The sequence below is a fragment of the Oryx dammah genome, unplaced genomic scaffold (assembly GCF_014754425.2).
Source record: "Oryx dammah isolate SB20612 unplaced genomic scaffold, SCBI_Odam_1.1 HiC_scaffold_24, whole genome shotgun sequence".
Taxonomy (NCBI): Eukaryota; Metazoa; Chordata; class Mammalia; order Artiodactyla; family Bovidae; genus Oryx; species Oryx dammah.
This window is the reverse complement of record NW_024070208.1, coordinates 83,396,336-83,412,524: the sequence shown is the minus strand read 5'-3', so window position 1 is coordinate 83,412,524 and position 16,189 is coordinate 83,396,336. Positions and strand designations below refer to the sequence as shown.

The 16,189-nt window shown below is 61.0% G+C and overlaps 1 protein-coding gene across 1 annotated transcript in view; it reads right to left on the bottom strand.

Moving 5' to 3' along the window:
• Positions 1–5,315: 5,315 nt before the first annotated feature.
• Positions 5,316–16,189, bottom strand: part of COL4A2 (collagen type IV alpha 2 chain) — a 157,183-nt gene continuing 146,309 nt past the window's right edge. Inside the window, exons 37-48 of the mRNA XM_040267450.1 lie at positions 15,787–15,894; positions 15,104–15,211; positions 14,120–14,191; positions 12,587–12,712; positions 10,694–10,810; positions 9,864–10,025; positions 9,647–9,745; positions 9,340–9,486; positions 9,115–9,231; positions 7,781–7,972; positions 7,170–7,456; positions 5,316–5,645 (exon numbers count right to left, since the gene is read on the bottom strand). Coding sequence (XP_040123384.1) covers positions 5,388–5,645; positions 7,170–7,456; positions 7,781–7,972; positions 9,115–9,231; positions 9,340–9,486; positions 9,647–9,745; positions 9,864–10,025; positions 10,694–10,810; positions 12,587–12,712; positions 14,120–14,191; positions 15,104–15,211; positions 15,787–15,894 — 1,793 coding nt within the window. The 3' untranslated portion in view covers positions 5,316–5,387. The remainder of the gene's footprint in view (positions 5,646–7,169; positions 7,457–7,780; positions 7,973–9,114; positions 9,232–9,339; positions 9,487–9,646; positions 9,746–9,863; positions 10,026–10,693; positions 10,811–12,586; positions 12,713–14,119; positions 14,192–15,103; positions 15,212–15,786; positions 15,895–16,189) is intronic.

Here is a 16,189-nt window from a genome sequence, read left to right as displayed (position 1 = left end):
GAGGCAGGCCCCGGAGAGCAGGACGCTGTGTGGGAGCCGGGGTGGCCTCTCCAGGGCTGCGGTACAGGATCCGCTCCAGCTGCGGTGGTTCTTTCCTTCCTGTAACTGGTGGGGGGGGCCCTCCTCTGCGTCCCCCCACCCACTCCCATTAGATCAAACCCCCTCCCCTGGGGCTTGGTCCCATCTTTCCTACCTCTCCAAGATGGATCCTTTAGCCTGCCCTGGCAGCGCTGGGCAGGGCTGCTGGGTCTGCGGTGTAGACACCACACACGGGTCTGCAGTGTAGACGCCACACACAGTGTGTCTGCTCTGGGGGCTCTGGGGCCCCGTCCTCTCTTGCTGGATCCTAGAGAAAGGTCTACCTCGTCCATTTGCAGGACCTTCTTCCCTCCCATGGACTGACCTTGAACTCGCTGGCCCTCATCTGGGAGTTCAATATGGAAGGCAGCTGGTGTGGAGGTGTGAGGACCCAGGCCCAGTGTAAGGACGGGTGCTTCTGGGGCCAGAGCCCCCTGTGGCTGGAGAGGGAGGCCCCCACCGAGCTCAAGTCCAGGGCCTGGCATCCCGGAGCCTCCTTCCTTCTGGAGGTTGGCGTGGCTGTGTAGGTTTCTAAAGGGCGGTCACCCACTGCCCAAGACGAGGAGTGCCCCTCATTTTACCCCAATCTGGTTCTGTCCATTGGCAGAGTCACGGGGGCCCAGAGGGAGTCCCCTGGGTGCTCGTCTCTCGGGCCCAGAGCGGCCAGCATCTTGAGGAGGAGAGCTGGGCGGGCCCCGGGCCGCTGTCATCTCGGGCCGCCCTGCGGTGTGTCTCTAGGGACCCTGCCCTCCTCCTCCTGGGCGTTACCGGCTCATTCCTCCCTGTGTATTGGGGGCTCCTCACTGGGGGCGAGGTCCTCTGGGGGGAGGGAGGTGTGGGGAGCCCTGAGCAGAGTCCTCATAGTCTGAGTGCAGGAATTCCTCACCAGGAGCCTGCAGGTAGAAGGCAGAGGGGAGTCTTCTGATGTGTGCAGTAAGGGAGGTCAGCTCCAGGCGAGTGTGTGGGTCTCTGTCTTGGAAAAGCTGGACCCTGCCCAGTGGCCTCTGGGAAGTGGCTGCGATTTTAAGGCTGTTTTACGCATTGAATGACCCACAGGCTCCCATTCTGCCTCCATCTGGAGGCCCTTGGCTCCTGAACTTGGCTGTGGAAGGAGGCAGGGCCTCCGTGAGTCAGTCTGCACTCGGCCAGGCCCCCGGGGTCAACGTGCAGGCGGGGACGGTGTTGGGGCTCCTGGGATATATCTCCCCTCTGCAGTCACCCTGAGTGACCCAGGCCCCGTATTGGGGCTCCATCAACAGCGGCGATCTGGGGACATTGGCTCGGTATCGGGGGGAAGCGGGCTCGGGGTGGAGTACCTGTCCCCTCATCCACGGTGGTGCACCCCGAGGTGGAACCTCCTTAGCTGTAAAATGGAGCAAGAGTCACAGCTCATGGAGGGTGGTGGGTGGGGCCGCCCCGGGAGGGCCCTGAGCTCGGCGTCCTCGGCAGGGAGGATGAGTGGCCGTCCCTGAAGGCGACCGTCAAATGACTGGGAGGACCATCATCGACTGGGAGGACTGGCTGAAGAGCCTTGCTTTCCTTTTTTCACTACTATAGAAAAAAGTTGGATTCACCCGAGAACGCATTTGCTTTACGAAGCTTTGCCTTTGGGCTTCGACTGTGGCATTTAAAGTTTTGTGGCTGTGAGTGATGTTTGGGAAGTATGGGAACCAGAAAAGGGGCTTTCTCTTCCGAGGGATGTGTGTGCATGTGGCGAGTGTATGTGCACGCGTGTATATGCCTGTGTGATGTGTGTGCACACACAAGCACACCAGTACGTGTGCCTTCAGTAAACACCCGGCAGCAGTGGGAGCTGAGGTCAGACACAGGTGGGACCCAAGAGCCTCGCTGTCTGCTCTGGAGACCACACGGCCCGGAAGTCACGGGGCACCCGCAACGGCCGTTCCTGCCTGGTGGTGCCTGGAGGGTGGTCCCTGCGCCCCACTTCCCTAACCGTGAGGCTGGAGTGGAGGCTAAGGTCGCGGCTGCATTGGCAGGACCACAGTGAGGGGGGCCGGGGCAGGCCCTCGTCTCCAAAGTCACCCATGTCCGCATCCTCCCCTCCCCCCTGCTTAGCGCCCACAATCTGCTGTCCCTCTTTGTAAGAGCCGCCGAGGCCCCTTCTGGGAGTGGCTGCCTGGAGGTGGGGCCGGGTCCAGTGTGGCCTGGGCAGGGGTGTCCCTGGGTGCAGGTGGAACAGGGCTCTCTGTGCTTACGTCGCCCCCCAGTGGCTGCGGGCACCTGTCTGTGTGGCTCTGGGACTCTGGAGGCTCCGTGTCCCTGAACTTACAGCCTGCGGACAGTTCGCTCGGGCTCGCCCTGCCGTCTCACCGTCCTCCTACAGCTCGTCACCCTTTCAGTGCGTGTCAGGAATTTATTTGCAGAGCAGTTCTAGCTTGTCACACACACAGCCTAATTTTGATAACTCATCTCCACGGGAACGTCTTTAAAACCCCCCAACGACGGGGAGTCTCCACCCCCCTCCTCCTGAGGCCGGGCCGTGACACCAAACTCACACGAGGGTGTGCACGCCAGCTCTCTGCAGGCCCCTCCTCGCACAAGAGTGGATTTAATGCTCAGGACGCCACCGTGGCCCGCGGGGTCTCTGTGTCAGCTCTCCCAAGGGCCCCCCAACCCCAAGTGCAGACCTGCTCCAGTGTCCTCCCGACTGGCTCTTCTCTGGCAGCGGGAGCCGCAGCAATCCTCCCGGGCTCAGCCTGGCTCTCGCTGTCCCTCCAACCAGCCAGGGTGTGTCCAGAGGCGTCTCGTGCGGTTTCACGTGAGTCTAGGCGCCGTCTGTGGAGGGGGTGGGGGCAGCCACCTTACGAGGCGTCGGGAGGCGGTGACTCTGACCTCAGGGCGCCCACTCTCGTCAAAGTGGAGACAGTGTTGGCCACTCAAGGACCCTTAGGTTCTGGGCTGGTGGTTGTTCCTAGCCCTGAGAAAGTAGACCAGAGAAATCGCATGCAGCGCACACGCGTCTGTGAAGGGCAGCTCGAAGTTTCAAGGCTCAGAAGCTTGGCTGTTTGACTTGAGACCAGGAATCTTCACCCGTGATCTTGACACTTGTGCGGGACCCTCGGGTCATGTACACAAACAGAGATGGATTATCTGACTGTATTTGAGTTATATTTTCTGGTTTACATTTGGTGTCCAGCTATGTATTGAGACCTTGATCTTGGTCTTCCCGCCTTATGTGTTTAGGTGTGAAGTCCAGGACTTTGTGGAGTTTATAATGCTGGGCACCTAATGCCCTGGGAACCACACAGAGGCAAAGCTATGCCACATGAGACCATGGCTATGAAACTTTTGAAAGTTGTGAAACAGAATAGAATCTAAAGAATCTTTCATTCAATTAAAAGGAGAGGCTAGACCAAATCGAGCAGGAATCTTCAGGACTGTGACAAGCGTCATGAACACCCTGCGATCTCGGGGACTGGGGTCTGGCAAGAGCAGCTGCCTGCCCCCCCCCCAGCCTTCATGCGGGAATCTTTCAGGCCCCGGCCTCTAAGGGCTCAGCTTCCCACTTTAACTGTTGCTATGGAGACCAGCTGTGCCCAGGCAGAGCCTATAGTAGCTTCCATCCTCTTCACCCGGTCTCTGCCACCTCCCCTGGGGTGCTCAGTGCCCACTCAGCACTCCTGAACCTGTGACCCAGTCTGGCCCCTGGGGGCAAGAGATGGAGGCGGAAAATGTGCCTTGCCCATCAGTGGTCTGCGTGTGGACTTCCTCAGCGTGGGGGGCTGGGCGGCAGGACTGAACCCTCTAGTGAGGCACCCTCCTTCCGCCGGGCGACCCCCCGGCCCCCCGCCCGGAGTCCTGTCCTCGCTTAACCCTCCAGCACACAGTCCTTGGCTCAGGGGACGCTGGGGAAGGCAGGCCAGCCCGGGGCTGATCGCGTTTAAATAACATCACGTGGAATGCTTACTTTGTGACTGTACAAATTGTTCTCAGAGGAGGTCTAATGTGCCACTGAGTTCTGAAGCGTAAAAATAAACCCTGTGAGCTGGATGCCCAGGCGTCAGCCAGGTTCTGGAGAAATTGAAGCCAGAAATGTGTCTTGGAGATTTGATTTACGGGATTTGATTTGGGACGTTATGCCAGGGCGGGTTGAATGACTTTGGAAGTCTGTTTAGAGGTACCTCCCTCCTAACCCCTGTGAGCACAGGTTGAGTGTTTTCTGTAAACATCACCACATTGTAAGCACAAATACAGTTCCCTGAGAAACCAGTGACGATACCACAGGCTTCGGTTCAGTCTGCTGAAATCCGGAAAAAAACAGCAGCGCATTGTGGAGCTGGGCCGGGATGCAGGGTTTGGGGTTCAGCGCAAATGTCGTGCCCTCCGAACTTGAGAAAATCAGGCAGGCAACAACGTGGGGTATAAAAATGTTGAAAAGTAACTTTTATTCTGGGCTGGTTACAGAGGCGGCAGTAGTCAGAGGGGTACAGTTCAGCGCACAGAATCGGGGCGGTGGATCTTCAGGCCAGCCCGGGGCGGCGGGGGCGGCTCTGCCGGCCGCAGGGGGCCTGCCGGCTCGCCGCGGATGGCGCGAAGGTCCGGAAGGACGTGGTGGGAAGCGTGCCGGCCGGGGCGCCAACGGCGGCTTTTCGGACATGAGGAGGCGCAGTCGGCCCTCCCGGGGGACGAGGGGCCTTCACGTCCCGGCACAGGGCGGCATCCTGGGGGCTCAGAGAGCGGGGCCCGGCCCACCCCCCGGGGCCCGCGGGCTGAGCTGCCTCATCCGTCCACACCCCGCTTAAGTGAGTTCAGAAAATGGGTTAACAGCGGTGGCTGAGAGCGCGGTGAGTACACGGGTGCGTCGCAGGCCGTCAGCGACGCCGAGCGCGGAGCAGTCCCGGACGGCCTGAGCGGGGGGCGCAGGCAGCGCCTGCGGGGGACTAGGGCCTATCTTGCCCAAGTGCTGGTGCTGAATTCCTTTGGTAACCTTTTTCTCTTTTTGGTTTATTTTTTAAAGAAAAAAAAAAAGCAGTCAATTTAGGGGTTGGCGTCTTGAGGTAATAAGTTAAGAATAAGCACCAAAGTGGCCCCGGCCAGCGCGGGGCCTGGGGAAGGGCGCGGCCGGCGGGCGTGCCCGGCGGGCGCGTGGCCTGGGGAAGGGCGTGCCCGGCGGGCGTGTCCGGCCAGCGCGGGGCCTGGGGAAGGGCGCGGCCGGCGGGCGCGGGGCCTGGGGAAGGGCGTGCCCGGCGGGCGCGTGGCCTGGGGAAGGGCGTGCCCGGCGGGCGTGTCCGGCCAGCGCGGGGCCTGGGGAAGGGCGTGCCCGGCGGGCGTGCCCGGCGGGCGCGCGCTCACAGGTTCTTCAGGCACACTTGGCAGCGGCTGATGTGCGTGCGGATGAGACCGGCCTTGAGCGTGTCGGCAGAGGGCGCGCCCTGGAAGTCCTGCTCCGGGATGGTGGTCAGCCAGAAGCTGTATTTGTTGGCGTAGTAGTGGCACGTGCCGCGGGCCCCGTTGCACTCGATGAACGGCGTGGCGCGGAAGTCCTCCAGGCAGCTGCCCGGCGACACCAGCGACTGGCCGCCTCCTTCGTCACCGGCGGCCGTGTGCTGCGCGGGGGGAGCGGGCGGAAGAGATGCCAACACGTTAGCTTGATTTTTTTTTTTTTTCCCAAGGAAAAATAAAACAAGGTCCTACTGTAGAGCACAGGGAGCTTTGTACACTAATCTGTGATAAACCATCGTGGAAAATAATGCGTGTGTATGTGTGTGTGATTGATGCTTTCCAACTGTGGCGCTGGAGAAGGCTCTTGAGCGCCTCTTGGACTGCAAGGAGATCAAACCACTCCATCCCAAAGGAGATCAACCCTGAATATTCATTGGAAGGACTGATGCTGAAGCTCCAATCCTTTGGCCACCTGATGTGAAGAGCCTACGCATTGGAAAAGACCCTGATGCTGGGAAAGATTGAGGGCAAGAGGAGAAGGGGACGACAGAGGATGAGATGGTTGGATGGCATCACTGCCTCAATGAACATGAGTTTGAGTAAGCTCCAGGAGATGATGAAGGACAGGAGAAGCCTGATCCTATGCGAGCCCGTGGACTGCAGCCTGCCAGGCTCTTCTGTCCATGGGATTCTCCAGGCCACAGCCCTGGAGTGAGCTACCACTCCCTTCTCCATGGGATCTTCCCAGCCCAGGGTTGGCCTGGCGTCTCATGTCTCCTGCACTGCTGCTGGGTCTTGGGCACCAGCGCCCGTGTGCGTCTCCCTTCTTCTGCTCTGACATGGCTCATGATGTAATGCTCATAAGAGCTGTGTGACCTTCAGGATACAGTGCAAGCATTCCCATGACAAAGAGGCTCCTTTCTCCTTTCACGATGGGAGTTAAAACACAGAGGGTCCAGCCCTTCCTCCTCTGTGACCCAGGGGCAAACGGGGGTGCTCTGTCTGTCCCCAGGTCCCCCGACAGGAGGAGCCCCTTAAGGTAGAACGTTGCCTGTCCCTGCACAGAACCTAGTGGTCCTGTTGCTTCAAATTACTGCAGCAGTAATCCCTTAAAAATGTTAAAAAAAAAAAAAATCAACTCTTGTTTACCTTTTCCTTCTTTTCCTATATTCCAGGGTTTTTTCCCTATTGTTTTGACAAGATTAGCAAACATTGTATAATTTTTATATATATATATATATATATATATAATTTGATTGACATAGTTTATGAAACATTTAACATGTTGGGTATCCTGTCAATACAATGGGAGTTATGACAGTCATAATAAATAGATGCAACCCAAGACCCAGCCTCCCCTCTGGACTTTCCTTTCTCCCTCTGATAGTGGAGTAAACAGGCAAATTGTAAGGAATGCTGTCATGATAGACAAACTGTCCTCATTAGGGTTGTGAAAAGGCCTGGTGGCAACCCACTGTGTCCCACCTGGATGGGGCAGCCCCAGGCCAAACACGGCTGGATTAGCAACGTGCAGGCTCGTGCATTCCCTGGGCCAGCTGCCTTTGTGCAGTGCCCAACCTGAACAACTGCCCCAGTCAGTCTTAAAACGGCCACAAGCCGGTGGGGGAGAGGACCTCGACTTCCACCTGGGTCCATGCTCGGAGTCACAGCAGGTGCGCAGCACGTACCATGAGGAAGGAGTATCCGATCCACAAGCTGCGCCACCCGGCCGGGCAGTGGGGGATGGAGACATCTTGGCTGTGGACTGCGATGGCAACGGCCGGGGCCTCGCACACGGAGCAGCGGCTGATGTAGGGCCGGATGTCCTCCTCGGCCACGGGCATCATGGGCAGCGGGGCGGTGGTGGACAGCCAGTAGGACTTGTCGTTACGGCTGGCGTAGTAGCAGATGTCGCCGGGGTTGCAGTACAGGAACGGCATGGTGCTGAATCGCGCCAGGCAGGAGCCCGCCAGCCCTGCGGAGGGAGGCGGCTGAGTGTGCGGGGAGGAGGTGGCCCTGGGTGCCTGGCCCGCTCAGGGCCTGGCCACGCCCCCGCCACCAGAAGAGCTCAGCATGCATGAGGCGGGGTGGGGGGCAAGCTCGGGCTCTCCGATCCCTTGGGGGGCTTCCACTGGCGCTTCCGCCCTGCCCTTACAGAGGGCCCTGGACACAGGGCAGTGCCCGCGTCCCGACCCGGGGTTTGGAGCATCCGGGTGCCTTCCGAGGACTCAGGAAGTGACTGTGGCCGCTGGGTCCTGCCACCTGCGGTGGGGCTGGCCGGCTGGCGGGCGGTACCTACCCAGGTCCTGGTTGTGGGCCTTCTCCTGGCCCTCGAAGTAGAGCAGGCTGTACCCGCTCCAGAGCTTGTTCATGCCCACGGGGCACATGGGCTCCTTGTCGGTCTGGCTGTGCTTCACCAGGAGGTACCCGATGCTGATGCTTCGGCCGGGCATGCCGGGCAGGCCGGGGCTTCCGGGGCGGCCCGGCTCCCCTGGACGAGACAGAGAGGCTGCCATGCAGCTGCCGCACAGACCGCAGCCCACGTGCTGGCGGTGCGCACCGCGACATTCACGTCCCCGAGGCTGGGTCAGTGGCTCTGCCCTTGGGGACTGAAAGCCTCCTGGCGAGGACTTACCCTCACTTAGTCCCCCCTCCCTGTTCAGGAACGTGGAATGGCTATCATGAAGGGGCTGGACGGGGGCGCTGTGGACTCAGAGGCCCCGAGCCGACCCCCGGGCACCTCCTTCCGAGTGGGAACTGCAGCGTCTGTCAGTGTGTAGGGGCCCAGGGGCGCTGCGGTCCATCCCTGCCCGCCTCCTCTATGCCAGGCTGCAGGGCTCCCTGCTCGACCTTCGGGGAGCAGCCATTCCTGGGGTTAGAAACCCGACTCCCCACATGTCCACCCAGGGCCCAATTCTTCCCCTGACACTGCAGAACAGCCGATCCGCCCCCAACAGGTGACCCTGTCTCTCTCACGGGGCGTCCCCTCGCCCCGACGCTCCTCCCCAGCCCCCACCATGCATGTCTCAGTTGGTGTCTCCCCGCGCGTCACAGGCTCTCCTGCTCGAGCGGCGTGATGTGGACGCTTGCTGGGGTCTGGGTGTGACCGACCAGGCAGCCTCTCTCTACCGTGCACAACACTCACGTCACCGCCTCAACCCGAGTGCACGTGAGCTACACCCACTCCCAGGACTTTTTCTTTTTGCATGAATGGCTATCACTTCTGGCCTATCCCATCCCGCATACATGCAGATAATTTTTAGAAGTCGACGATAAAAAGACTTCACAGCGGTGCCTGTAACGTGATCGGCTACTTGTAGTTCATTGTCCTCAGCTCTCGCGAGCTCAGGAATCCTGTCTCTCAGAGCACGTCTCCCGCTTCCTTCTCTGAGCCACCTCCTGATGTCTCAGGGGAAGGAAGGAGGCCAGCCTGTGCCGGGGACCCCGTGCCACGCGCTCTGCCGGGGGCAGGGGTCACGTGGTGGGCCCTGATAACCTGGGAGCCGGACTCCAGGGCAGCCCCTCAGCGCTGCTCATCTCGGGGCTCATCCGACCCCTCCCTGGGCTCTGTGGTCCACCTGTTAGCCTCATGGCAGAGCTGAGGCACTTCCACGCACCCTGCCCATCACTCACCTTCAAAGCCCACCGGTCCCTGCAGCCCCACGGGCCCCTGGTCTCCACGGAATCCGGGAATGGCCGACACACCGCCTCGTCCCTGGGGCCCGGCCTTGCCCTGCGCCCCGCGGAAACCTGCAGGGCCGAGGGACACGGGTGAGTGCCGCGGGCAGGGACAGGAGGAAACAGAGCCGGTAGAGCCCCCCAACCCCCGCCCAGCGCCCCCCCTGGCCGGGCTCCCACCTGGTTCTCCGGGGGGGCCCTGCGGCCCCATCTCCCCCTGAGCCCCTGGGGGGCCTCTCCTGCCCTGTGGACCCACTGGGCCCCGCTCGATCGCGATCCTCTGGGGGATTCCTGCGATGCCTGGAGCCCCCACGGCACCAGGGGCACCTGGAAGGGAGGAGAACGGCCAGGTGAGGCGTGAGAACCACCGCTCTGATCTTGACTCTGGTGTGGACCCCACTCCAGACTCCCGGAGCCACCTCGCTCTGCATCCCTGCCCCCCCCACCCCCGGTGATCTCGAGGTGTTCCCCCCTGAGACCCACTCACCTGGGAGTCCTCGGTCTCCTTTGGGTCCCCTGGGGCCTCGGTCGCCCGGGCTCCCGGTGGGGCCTATGTTGCCCATGAATCCTGGCTCCCCTTTGGGCCCTTCAGGACAAGCAGGGCATTGAGGACACGTGGGCCTGGTGCAGGGAGGTCTCCAGCCATCTCTGACCAGCGTCCTCGAGAGAAGCCATCCCTCCTCCCGGGACACCACCCATGTTACCTTTTTCTCCTGGGAGCCCGAACACGCCAGGCCGGCCCTGGGGCCCGGGGTCGCCGATCCATCCTTTGATCCCGGGGCTTCCGGGGGTTCCAGGACTCCCCTCATCACCTTTGCTTCCGGGAAGAGCTGCAGGCCCAGGCGGCCCCGGGGGCCCTCGATAACCTGCCGGCGACAGTCGGGAGAGAGGCGAGTAAGCACGGAAAGGCAAAGTCGCCCCTGGGGGATGGGCTTTGGCAAGTGTGTAACCCTGGGGGCTAGCTTTGCTTTCCATTGTGCTAAAATATGCTAACGTAAGTCTACCATTTAAACCACCTTGGAGTGCAACCCGTTCAGAGGCCTGCAGCCGTCACCATCGTCCTTCCCTGCACGCGGCTCATCTTCCAGCTGAAGCTCTGTCCTCACTGAACATGCTCCTCCCCACTCCCCAGCCCTGGCCCCTGGCATCCACGTTCTGACGCTATAACGTGACTCCTCTGTGCTCAGTTGTGTCTGACTTTGCAACCCCATGGACTCTAGCCCACCAGGCTCTTCCATCCATGGGATTCTCCAGGCAGGAATATTGGAGTGGGTTGCCATTTCCTGCTCCAGGAATCTTCCCGACCCAGGGATCCAACCTGCGTCTATCTCCGTATTGACAGGTGGGTTCCTTACCACTGCTTCACCTGGGAAAGCCCATCGATTCCTCTAGGGAACCCTCCCGGGGCCTCCTTCCTGCCTGGCCTGTCTCCCTCAGAATCATGTCCTCAAGGGGGAATCAGAGGTGTCCCCTGTCTGCAGTGACCAGGCTTCTGCCCAGAGGTTCCAGCCCACAGGGTGTGAGTCCTGCTCACCTTCCAGGCCGAATATGCCGGGCGCGCCGATGTCCCCAGGTGACCCAGAGATGTTGGAGGGAGGGGTGATGCCTGGAAAGCCCTGAAGGCCAGGACTCCCGATTGGGCCTCGCTCCCCTGGGAGGGAAACGGAAGTTGATCAGTGCCAGCGCCCAGCTCTCCATCCTGGGTTACCCCCCTCCATGCCCACAGTAGGCTCTTGCCCACACGCCCGCCAGCCCTCTCCCACTGCCCGTAGGGCCCGTGGCCCTGCCTCTGCTGCAAGGCTGCCCTCTCCGGCACACCTCCTGCTCAGCGGCCAGCTGCTGGGGCCACCTGAGGGAGATGCCCGGCCCCGCCCTGCGGGCATTGGCCGAGAGCAGCCCTGGGGGCCCAGCGAGCACCCGTGCTGGGAGGACCCAAAGGGGGTGGCGCGGCCACTCCTGTCCTCCCCGGGGCGCCCCCCAGGATCCCGGGCTCCGGCTCGACGTCCAGCGTCCTGGGCGGGTCCATCCTCCCGGCCCAAGCGGCTAAACTGGCATCTCACCTCCTCACTGGGGTTCACTGGTGGCCCCAGGCAGCCCCACGGGGCTCCTGGATAAGCAGGAGGGGGTCTCCCCTAATGTCTATCTAGGGCGTTTTCTGCCTGTCCATGCTTTTTGAGGGCGACCTGGCTGTTTCGATCGGCCCCCAGACTTCACACTGAAGCGTGGTCCAGAGTTTCAGGAAGACTGAAACGTGCCTCCCGGAGGAAATCCTGTGTGATGGGACCATCCTGAGGCTGAGCTACGGGCCAGGTGTCCATGCTGCTGAACTGGGCCTGGACCCCAGCCCCGAGCGGGGCCGCCTGAGCCCCAGCAGCCCCTTGGACTCACAGTGTGGCCCTCTGGCTGGGCCCCCTCCTCCCCCGGCCTTCCGATCAAAGCTGGGGCTCGGGTACCAGGGGATTCTGGGGTTCAGATCAAGGCTGGGGCTCGGGTACCAAGGATTCTGGGGTTCAGATCAAGGCCGGGGCTCGGGTACCGGTGGATACTGGGGTTTCTGCTTAGTGCAAGTGGAGGGGAGGTCACAGGCCCAGGGGAGAATCAGATGATGGGGTCTGTGGGATACCCACCCCCCACCCATCGGAGGTCGGCGTCGCTGGCCTCCTCAGGGCCTGCCTTCCCCCTTGAGGGGCTGATGGTTCTAGTTTCAGCGGTAATTCTGGCCTGAGCACCAGCTCTCAGACCCAGGTCTTGGAGGCCCAGGTGTGATGACCTGTTAGGTCCAGCACCCCCGCTGGCTTGACAGGCAGCGCCTGGCTCCAGGCTGCCTCGGATGAGACACTGGGGTGAGCCGTGGTGGGGCGGGGGGCGGGAAGGGCCCAGGTGTCAGAAAACAAAGCCCACTGGGTGACGCCGCACGGCTGGGAGCCCTCCGCTCCGAGACGCCGGGGGTAGTCGAGTCTACATGCCCCGTCAGTTTAGGTCCAGCCTGGCGGCTAGCGGCCGGGCTGGGTGGGAGTCTCGTTCTCAGCAGCGGAGACCACCTCTCCCTGGCCTGTTCCTGTTGCACTCCAGGCCAGAACATGCGCAGGGCTCAGGCGCTGCAACGCCCTCGCTCAGTCCGTCATGTCCCCAGCACTCCTGTGCACGTGTGGCGGGTGGGGCCCCGCACCTGGTGCCCTGGGGGGCCCCCACAGGGATGCAGCCTGATCTTATCCTTCCTCCGAGGGCAGGGCAGTCAACAGTTAACCCCGATGGAGTAAGACTGGGATGGGGTATATGAACCGTGGAACGCCAGGGGGAGGTTTGCAGCAGGGAGCTCTCCCCAGAGAAGTCAGCACCCGGCCTGCTCCGACTGCTCATCTCAGACTCACGGGCACCACGGTTGGTTCTGGGGGTGCAGACGGTGATGCTGGGGTGCAGGCCTCACCTGGAGCTCCACGCTCGCCCTTCTGTCCCGGGGCTCCCGTGGGGCCTGGAAGGGTGTTGGCCTCCCCTGGGTCACCCTTGTCCCCGGCAGGGCCTGGGAATCCGGGGTCCCCGTGGACGTCTGCACCTGCAGCCGGGTGAACAGGTGACATCAGTGTCTTGGGCCAGGCAGAGTCCGCTCTCACGAGAGGAAGGGGAGACTCGGAAACAAGAGCAGCCCATGACAGTGTGGAGACCTCTGCCTCCCAGCAGCCTAGATGCCTCCGAGCCCAAGACTCAGAAGGGACCCTGGGTATCGAAGCCGAGCCCTTCACTTCATAGGGGGAACTCTGAGGCCCCTCAGAAAAGGCTCGGATCCCAAGATGCAGACGGTCCTGAGCTGGGACCTGCCCAGGGTCCCCAGGCTCCTGGCTGGGGCTTTGGATGCTACGTCCAACGCGTAAAAGGGAAGCACTGTTTAAAACCTGCTCTGCTCACACATCAGGAACTCAAAGCAGTGGGTGGCAGGAAAGAGCAACATAACTTGGGTGTTTAAACTGGAATTGAAACCTTAATTGAAGGATGAGTGTGTGACTTTATATACAATGACACACACCCAAATTTACCCTAGACACATCTGCTTATATAAAACAGCTATAGACAGCAGTCTAAAAGCAGCGGGAGAACTATGCGAGACTTGTTTTTCTTTTGTTTACATGTACTTTTAAAACCTTTTCTCCACTCAACATAAGTAACTTTCATGATCTGAAAAGAAAACCATAGAAGTTTTAAAAAAGATATATTAATCGTACACTGTACAAATATTACTAGTCCAGGGAATACATTTTAAAAATGAAGTGATTACCGAGCACTAAGATTTAAGATGAAAGGAACTAAATTTAAAATAAAGAAAAATCTGGGAAGTGGCCGAGAGTTTTGCACATCCAAGCATAAAAAGGAGGCTTAAAGCAGAAAGGGGATTCCATTCCCCGAGGAACAGAGCCGCATGTGATGGAGCTTGGAGGTCACAGAAGCGGGAGCCGTGCGAACCTCACAGTCACTGGTTTTCAGAGACGATGGGCTGTGTCTCCTTCAGGCAGCCCCCGCCTGCCCCCTGTACACCAACCACCGCTGTGAGTGCGACTGTCTTGTCTGAACCCGAACCCACGTATTGACTCCTAAGGCCCCACGTGGTGGGATCTGGTGGAGGGTCTTGGAGAGGTGATCAGGGTTAGAGGAGGCCCCTAGGGTGGGCCCCCGACAAGAAGAGATACCCAAGAGCTCGTCTCCGCTGCGTCAGGACAGAGAAGAGCCGAGAACACGGTCCTCGCCCGGATCCCCCTCGCCAGCAGCCCCCACCCCGGACCTCCAGACTCAGAGCTGTGAGGAGCCCCCGCTGCTGTGTAAGCCACCCGGTCTGTGCAGCAGCTGGTGGCACCGAGCTCCCGCAGCCTCAGGGACAGGCCGTCCAGCTCTCTGAGCCGCCCACCACCCCAAGTCCCCGATGGGCCCCCAGGGGACCCCCACTGCTGGGCGCGGCCTCGGGGTTCCCTACCTGGGGATCCCGGGAAGCCTTTGCTGCCTGGCAAACCGTGCAATCCGCTGATGCCTCGGAGGCCGGGCAGACCTGTGGGGGAGCCTCAGGGTTAGTTCTCGGGAGAGCAGAGAAAGACCCCCCCAATGCAGCCAGATGCTTCGATTTGCTGCGGGACGGTCGTCCACCCAGCGTGTTCAGTGTTGGTCGCTCGGCCATGTCCGACTCTTTGCGACCCTGTGGACTTGTAGCCCACCAGGCTCCTCCATCCATGGAATTCTGTAGGCGAGAATACTGTAGCGGGCTGCCATGCTCTTCTCCAGGGGATCTTCCCCACCCAGGGGTGGAACCTGGGTCTCCCACATTGCAGGCAGATTCTTTACCATCTGAGCCCCCAGGGGAGCCCCCGGTGTGTTCAAAGGGGGGACCACTAGGAAGCAGCTCAGCAAATACTGGGACCTGTCAGTCAGTCCCTCCCACGCCGCCTGAGAGAAACATTAACTCAAAAACTGTCTTCCTGAAATCTTTTCACAGACTCCTCACAGCCAGAGGGGGGCTGGGCAGTGCTGCGGGTGTTTCTTTCCGACACGCGGGTCACTGTGTGTGAAAGCTGTGCTAGGAAGCCGCGGCCTGGCACCGCGTCTATCCCCCCGGATTTCTGAGATCAGCCTCTCTAAAGCAGGACGTGGGACCCAGGCCACAGCTCCTCTTGTGATGGGGGCAGTGAATGCGGGGTCAGGGTGCGCCCCCTGAACTGGACATGCGAGCGGCCGAGGGTGTGTCCCCTGAGCAGGGCCGTCCAGGCCAGGCCATGGAGCCCCCAGGCCCTTCAAGGGCGGCACGGGTCCCGGTTCCATGGGCACCCATGCCGCTAACTCCACGCCCGCACTGCCTGGGTGCTGACCGAGGGTCACCCTGAGGTCTCCCAGCAGGTTTGTACTCAGCCTTCTGGGGAGGAAACACCTCTCCGCAGGCATGGTGTCTGGGAAGGGGGGCTTGTCTTACCTGGTAAGCCTGGGTTCCCTGGCCAGCCAGAGTCTCCTTTGATGCCGGGTGCTCCAGCCCGTCCCGGATCTCCCTGAGGCCCCTGGAGCCCTGTGAGTCCTGGAAAGCCTGGGGGACAGACACATCCTTCAGGGGGGACACAGGCGCCCCGAGGCCTCCTGGCCTCCAGCTAAGGGGCTGGGTGGGTAAGGACCAGCGTCCCCTCCACATGGCCTTGGTGGTGTGAGCACAGCCTGGCCAACAGAAGAGCTCGTGTGTGCACATTCTCATTCTCGGGTCCACACGGGAGCCTGGGCAGAGCCCAGAGACCCTTCGAGGGTCAGCCTCCCTGTGGTCACAAATGCTGGGCAACAGCGAGCACAACAGTAGCAAGAAAAAATATAAAAGGAATTCACTCTTGTAACTCGGGCCCTCTGACAAACTCTGCAACTCAGACGCCAAAAGGGGGCCATCATAGGAGCTGTCTGCACGTACAGAGAGACAGACGGACACACAGACACGGCCGTCAGTGCCGCGGGTCCTGCACAGCCGGGCTGTGTGCATGTGGGGACAGACACGCGGGGCAGCTCCTGGCTGTGAGTGCAGGGGACGAGCAGACAGGCAGAACTGGGCAGCCTTGTTCTGGGCCCTTGGAGACTGTGGGCTCAGCGTACCAGGAGGGCGCTGTGATAGCTGGACCTTACCTTTTTGCCCTTGGAATCCAGGGGGTCCCTGGACTCCGGCCAGGCCGGTGATCCCTGGAAAGCCGACATCACCCTCAGTGCCCCTCTCGCCGAAAAATCCCTTTTGACCTGGAACCACAGACGTGCTGCTTGGAATGATCAAACCACAACTGCCGTGCAGTTGGGGCTTAAGGTGTGTGGAGTTCAGGGGTGTCTGGTAAAGGCTTGTGGAATCAGGGGTGTGGGTAAAGGCTCGTGGGGTTCAGGGGTAAAGGCTCATGGGGTTCAGGGGTGCGGGTAAAGGCCCGTGGGGTCGGGGTGAGGCTAAAGGCCCGTGGGGTCGGGGTGCAGGTAAACGCTCGGGGGGTCGGGGGTGTGGGTAGAGGCCCGTGGGGTCGGGGGTGCAGGTAGAGGCCTGTGGGGT